The sequence below is a fragment of the Trichomycterus rosablanca genome, chromosome 26, assembly GCF_030014385.1.
Source record: "Trichomycterus rosablanca isolate fTriRos1 chromosome 26, fTriRos1.hap1, whole genome shotgun sequence".
Lineage (NCBI taxonomy): Eukaryota > Metazoa > Chordata > Actinopteri > Siluriformes > Trichomycteridae > Trichomycterus > Trichomycterus rosablanca.
The window spans coordinates 10,559,297-10,567,025 of record NC_086013.1 but is presented as its reverse complement, the minus strand read 5'-3'; the positions used below and the strand labels follow the sequence as shown (position 1 = coordinate 10,567,025).

At 41.5% G+C, this 7,729-nt stretch overlaps 1 protein-coding gene across 1 annotated transcript; it reads left to right on the top strand.

The window, feature by feature from the left end:
* Window positions 1–725: 725 nt before the first annotated feature.
* LOC134303626 (insulinoma-associated protein 1a-like) lies at window positions 726–1,904 on the top strand. Its single transcript, XM_062989084.1, has one exon. It carries the CDS (start codon window positions 726–728, stop codon window positions 1,902–1,904), a length of 1,179 nt encoding a protein of 392 aa, XP_062845154.1.
* Window positions 1,905–7,729: the final 5,825 nt, after the last annotated feature.

Below are 7,729 nucleotides of genomic sequence, written 5' to 3'. Positions count from 1 at the left end.
AATTATGAATGAATATCCAATATGTCCAGATAATTACCAAAATTACTGGTAATTATTGATAAAAACCAGATCAGCATTATGAGCAATATATATATATGTAAGTCATGGGGTAACTAAGTCGGTTATACTGTTGGTTGGGCAATGTGTTTGCAATTAAAAAAGTCTTGTAGTTGGTGATTGTTTGGAGCGTCAAGGGTTCCCTGTTACAACCACCACCACCATCACCATCACCACCACCAAAACCCCCTCCTGTTTAATTCCTCTGTCTTGACGAATGGATGGAGGGATTCGGCACGTGTACTTTGAATGGTGTCCCTAAGGGGCGCTTTGAATAAAAAATGCCTGGAGTGTGGCACTACCTGATTTACATAATGGTTTGGGACCGTCAAGGACGGGGCAAGTGGTCGCGGGTGGTGATGGTTCTGCGGTTGGGGGACAGGGTGTATGGCTTCCAGAAGAAGTGGACGGGGGAGGGAGGGGGAGCTGACATCTGCCGCTGAGACCCCAGGGTGGATCATGTTGCCAGGTCTTTCTATTGACGTCTGGATTGCAGCCATCTGCGTTCTAACTGACGCACAATGGGCGCCGGGTGGCTTTAAAAAGGGAAGCTAGACGACAAGCAGCAGTTCAGCAACAGGCTCGTCGTGTTCACATCGAGGATAGAGGCCTGCTCCTGTTTTCTTAACTTAGACTGGGGCTTTTGATACCAACCACCAACCACCACAATGCCAAAGGGTTTCCTGGTAAAACGCTCCAAAAAAGCAGGGCCGGTTTCCTACAGGCAACGGGCCGAAAATGACTCGACGCCAAAGTTTGTTCCGAGTCCAGGAGGTCAGGTTTTCAGCGCTACCACTCTTCCATCAGTGCTTGTTCGGAGGACACCATATTTTGGAGGCCAGCCTGAATCCTTCTTCCCTCCATCGTTCAGCCCTACTCGACCTGACAGCGAAGGTTACGCCAACCAATATCCATCATCAGACTCCAAACATCAGACCTCTGCTGGTTCACCACCTCAACCTGAGCTTCTTCTAGAACCGGTTCTTGGAGGTTTTGCCCTTAACGGTTCTCCAGTATCACCATCTCTGCCTGAAATGACCACTAAAGTTGAATCTGCGTGTCCACCCTTGGCACCAAAACGACCAGCAATATCTTCAAACCCCAAAAGCAACCATTCTGCCTCCAAGAAGCGCAAGACAGCTTCTCCTCAAGAAAGAAAACTGATCAACAGGGATGCAGTGACGACCTCGCCCGTTTTGGGTCTGCGCATCAAGGAAGACCATGAAGAGGACTCCAAAGAGGTGTCCAGTAGCAACAGCTCTTTGGGCGAGTTCATCTGTCAGCTGTGTAAGCAGAGGTACTTGGACCCACTCAGCCTGGCCCATCACAAGTGCTCCCGCATCGTACGCGTTGAATATCGCTGCACCGAGTGCGACAAGACCTTCAGCTGCCCGGCCAACCTGGCATCACATCGGCGCTGGCACAAGCCCAAAGGAGAAGAAAATCAGCCGCAAGCTTCGAGCGCAGGTTCGAGCGCAACAGCGCAGTCCGAGCACTCCGACTCCGGCTCTGAGGAAGACGCGCAGTTCAGTTGCGCGCAATGTGGCAAAAAGTTTAGACGACAGGCTTATCTGAGGAAACATCTCGCTCTGCACGAACGAAAGGCAGCAGGTCTGCGGCAGGATCTCAACCTCGGTGATCAGATCGAGCCAATCAATCTGGTAAAACAAGCGTCTCCAGAAGGTTCCTCTAAATTTCTGATGGCAATGTGCGCAACCAAGTCGGAAACGTTTCCGTGTCGCTTCTGCGGAGAAAACTTCTTCTCTTCTCCAGGGCTGACGAGACACATCAACAAGCATCATCCAACAGAAAGCAGGCAGATGATCCTACTAACACATGCTGTGTAAATTCAGGACTAGAATTTAATCTTTGCCTTAATTTTAAAGTTATATGTTGATGTTGATTGAGGTTTGAATAGACTGGGAGTTACAAAAGACTCAGAGGCACCTCAACTTGTTCCAAATATTTGGTCTAGATATTATGTAGCCTAATTATATGTTATATTTATTTATTTATTCTTATTTATTTATTTATTTATTTAATGAATGTATTTATTTAATGTATTTGTAATTGTTTTGTATGCTTTATCATATAGAATTTGCCTGAATCAGCAGCCTGACTTTTTTTATACGAATTGCAATTACTTTTCTAAACAATAAACTATATTTACTTGAATCATTTTGTTTTTCTTTACTGTTTTGCAAATTATAAAAATCTATCATTAGATAGATCTATTTATCAGAAACTTATTTGTATGATATATAATTTTATAATATAAATATATAATATAAATACATTATTATATTATATAATATATATTGGTAATATTCTCAAATTTTCAAAGCTCAGTCGTTTTTAAAATATATGTAATAATTATACATTATATACAATAAAATACACGTTTTTAAGAAGTTATTCGTGCATTTTTAATCATATGATTGCATGTGAATGAATGTGATGTCAATATTTTGAATAAAAACTGCCTATTAAAAAAGTTTAACACCAGTGACAGACAAAAACGACTTCAATGTCAATGTATAAGCTTATATCAAGGCTTTGAAATCATTGTATTAATTATAAAGTACCATTCAAGAATCCCAGCTACTTCACTGAACTTATAAATAAATATTTAGAAGAAATTATTTTCCCCAATGTAAAGTAAATATTTTAAAATACACTATTGCTCTGCATTTAAAACATTATAAACGTGTCTCTGTTTCTGCACATTTAGACGTAACGTAATGTTACCTAAGTTTAAAACATAACCTTATAGTAGTAAAGTAAGACTGGGTAAAAAGTCATTAATCCAAGCAGAGAAACAGACTTGAGACATTACTTTCAGTGTTGTGACGTAAATTATTGTTTGAAATAATATGAGCAGAAATGAGCAAAAATTGAAGACGTTTTTGTCACCTTTTCCTTAGTGTTTTACAACAAATTCAGCAATGTACAGTATAACTACCATATACTCTTCTTCTTATTCTTATTATTCTTATTATTATTAACTCCTGGTAACCATGTTTCTCCAGAACATCCTGCCTTCTGTTTAGGTCTTGTTAATAACTCCTTCATTAATAGCTACCACATCCAAACTAAATGATGTCCCGTAAAGTAAAATCCAAATAAATAGGCTATTTCCATAAACATTAATTACTGCTATATTTGCTGTATTTGCAGGGAACTCAAAATCATCATTATATAAAGTTAGCAATATGTAACTGTACAGCTATTGGACTTTAAAGTCATGTTTGCGTTGAAAACCATGTATATTTGTCTATTTTTTACAGCAAGATGTCAATTACGCCCAGCACAAAAAATAATCAACCAACCAGAAACAATGTAACCGTCCAAGAAGTGTAGTTTTCTGTTGCTGACTGGCTAAGGTGAAAAGTAACCTTTTTTAATTATATTGGATCAGTATGCAGGTAAACCTGTTGTGGACTCTGTAAAAGACGTCCAAATCACTTACATGGCTTCTTACTACATTATTATTATAATTATTAACATTAATAAGAACGATATTACAGTAACTTAAAAAACACACGTGTAACCATAATACAAAAGTATGAAGTATAGTGCCATCTTCTGGATTTACTCAGTATTAACCCAACCGTAGCGACTTACAAATGTATAGTAATTACAGTGTATCACAAAAGTGAGTACACCCCTCACATTTCTGCAGATATTTAAGTATATCTTTTCATGGGACAACACTGACAAAATGACACTTTGACACAATGAAAAGTAGTCTGTGTGCAGCTTATATAACAGTGTAAATTTATTCTTCCCTCAAAATAACTCAAAATACAGCCATTAATGTCTAAACCATCGGCAACAAAAGTGAGTACACCCCTAAGAGACTACACCCCTAAATGTCCAAATTGAGCACTGCTTGTCATTTTCCCTCCAAAATGTCATGTGATTTGTTAGTGTTACTAGGTCTCAGGTGTGCATAGGGAGCAGGTGTGTTCAATTTAGTAGTACAGCTCTCACACTCTCTCATACTGGTCACTGAAAGTTCCAACATGGCACCTCATGGCAAAGAACTCTCTGAGGATCTTAAAAGACGAATTGTTGCGCTACATGAAGATGGCCAAGGCTACAAGAAGATTGCCAACACCCTGAAACTGAGCTGCAGCACAGTGGCCAAGATCATCCAGCGTTTTAAAAGAGCAGGGTCCACTCAGAACAGACCTCGTGTTGGTCGTCCAAAGAAGCTGAGTGCACGTGCTCAGCATCACATCCAACTGCTGTCTTTGAAAGACAGGCGCAGGAGTGCTGTCAGCATTGCTGCAGAGATTGAAAAGGTGGGGGGTCAGCCTGTCAGTGCTCAGACCATACGCCGCACACTACATCAAATTGGTCTGCATGGCTGTCACCCCAGAAGGAAGCCTCTTCTGAAGTCTCTACACAAGAAAGCTCGCAAACAGTTTGCTGAAGACATGTCAACAAAGGACATGGATTACTGGAACCATGTCCTATGGTCTGATGAGACCAAGATTAATTTGTTTGGTTCAGATGGTCTCAAGCATGTGTGGCGGCAATCAGGTGAGGAGTACAAAGATAAGTGTGTCATGCCTACAGTCAAGCATGGTGGTGGGAATGCCATGGTCTGGGGCTGCATGAGTGCAGCAGGTGTTGGGGAGTTACATTTCATTGAGGGACACATGAACTCCAATATGTACTGTGAAATACTGAGAAGAGCATGATCCCCTCCCTCCGGAAACTGGGTCGCAGGGCAGTGTTCCAGCATGATAATGACCCCAAACACACCTCTAAGACGACCACTGCTTTATTGAAGAGGCTGAGGGTAAAGGTGATGGACTGGCCAAGCATGTTTCCAGACCTAAACCCAATAGAACATCTTTGGGGCATCCTCAAGCGGAAGGTGGAGGAACGCAAAGTCTCGAATATCCGCCGGCTCCGTGATGTCGTCATGGAGGAGTGGAAAAGCATTCCAGTGGCAACCTGTGAAGCTCTGGTAAACTCCATGCCCAGGAGAGTTAAGGCAGTTCTGGGAAATAATGGTGGCCACACAAAATATTGACACTTCAGGAACTTTCACTAAGGGGTGTACTCACTTTTGTTGCCGGTGGTTTAGACATTAATGGCTGTATATTGAGTTATTTTGAGAGAAGAATAAATTTACACTGTTATATAAGCTGCACACAGACTACTTTTCATTGTGTCAAAGTGTCATTTTGTCAGTGTTGTCCCATGAAAAGATATACTTAAATATCTGCAAAAATGTGAGAGGTGTACTCACTTTTGTGATACACTGTATCTACATACACTACAGTATATTGCCAAAAATATTCGCTGGTCTGCCTTCACACGCATATGAACTTGAGTCGCATCCCATTCTTAATCCATAGTGTTTAATACGATGTCGGACCACCCTTTGCAGCTATAACAGCTTCAACTCTTCTGGGAAGGCTTTCCACAAGGTTTAGGAGTGTGTTTATGGGAATTTTTGACCATTCTCCCAGAAGCGCATTTGTGAGGTCAGACACTGATGTTGGATGAGAAGGCCTGGCTCGCAGTCTCCGCTCTAATTCATCCCAAAGGTGTTCTATCGGGTTGAGGGTCAAGTTCTTCCACACCAAACTCACTCATCCATCCATGTCTTATGTTGGAACAGGAAAGGGCCATCCCCAAACTGTTCCCACAAAGTTGGGGGCAAGAAATTGTCCAAAATCTCTTTATCTTCTGGAACTAAGGGGCCGAGCCCAACTCCTGAAAAGCACCCCCACACCATAATCCCCCCTCCACCAAACTTTACACTTGGCACAAAGCAGTCAGACAAGTACCGTTCTCCTGGCAACCGCCAAACCCAGACTCGTCCATAGGATTGCCAGATGGAGAAGCGTGAGTCTAGAGTCCAGTGGCGGAAATTTCACGACTGGACTTGTTGCACAGGTGGCATCCTATCAAAGTATCACACTGGAATTCACTGAGCTCCTGAGAGCGACCCATTCACAAATTTTGTAAAAGCAGTCTGCATGCCTAGGTGTTTGGTTTTATATACCTGTGGCCATGAATGTGATTGGAACATCTGAATTCAACGATTTGGATGGGTGAGTGAATACTTTTGGCAATATAGTGTACTGTACATCGCAAATAAAGTAAAATAACAATGTAATCTTTTCAGTAGACCGGATTTGCAAAACTGCTATAGTAATAGGATATAGACTTAAGTACACATGCATAAATTAGCTATAAAACTAGCCGTCACCAGACAAAAGAACCCATTTATTGTTGCCTCTCACTGCATGGTATGTGGACAACCACATATCACTATGATCATTGTAATCCTATAGTTCAGGTACACACGTTGCTAACAGCTGTATAATTTAATCATACAGGATACAATACATGCTTTCAACTTTGAGGCAACACCGACTGTGAGCCACATTTTCTCATCCAACATCAGTACCAGACCTCACAAATGCTCTTTTTGACTAAATGGGCACAAATTCTGTTGTAAAAAGTCTAATTTACAGTAATCTGCACATTTATCTATACAAATTACTGATCAGTTGCAAGCATTCCTTACATAGCCCCAGAAAAAGATGTAAAACATTCCAATCTCAGCAGCATATGAAGGTATTTTCCTATTCCAGCATGACTGTCCCCTGTGCCCAAAGCAAGGTCCATGGTTTGACGGCACAGGGGACCTGCACAGATCACTGACATCAACTCTATTGAAAAGCTTTGGGATGAACCTGAATGTTGATTGTGAGCTAGACCTCCTGTGCCTGACCTCATATAAGCTCCTTTGAATCAAGTGAGTTTGGACAGACACAGACGCATGCTGAACATCTTGCAGAAAATACTTGGAGGCTGTTATAATTGCAAGGATAGAAAACAAGGTTATGGTCAGATGTTTACATGTACAATTATAACTGAGCTGTAAACAAGACATCACATGTGTAGCCAGATTATTCCAAAAACTGACCTATTCCGAGGACTAATAGGCTGAATTCTTTGAAAGGAAATAATCAGATTATGAAATGACTTGCACAAATGAGAAGTGAATCCACCTTGTGACATTTACTGATGACTGGGGGGGATTTTAAAGAATCATTAAGAGCACAACATGGGACCGAGCTGAGCTAGTGAAGAAAATGGCACTATAACATTTAGAAAAAAATAACCTGTGTGTGCAACTAAAAGTAAATTCTTCAAAAACAGCCATAACATTAAAACCACCTTGTTTATCAGCTCCACTTACCATATAGAAGCACTTTGTAGTTCTACAATTACTGACTGTAGTCCATCTACTTCTCTACATACTGTTTAGTCTGCTTTCACCCTGTTCTTCAATGGTCAGGACCCCCACAGAGCAGGTATTATTTGGGTTGTGGATCATTCTCAGCACTGCAGTGACACCGACATGGTGGTGGTGTGTTAGTGTGTGTTGTGCTGATATGAATGGATACGACACAGCAGTTTTTAAACACCCTGTCCACTCACTGTCCACTCTATTAGACACTCCTACCTAGTTGGTCCACCATGTAGATGTAAAGTCAGAGACGATCGCTCGTCTATTGCTGCTGTTTGAGTCGGTCATCTTCTAGACCTTCATCAGTGGTCACAGGACGCTGCCCACGGGGCGCCGTTTGCTGGATATTTTTAGTTGGTGGACTATTCTCAGTCCAGCAGTGACAGT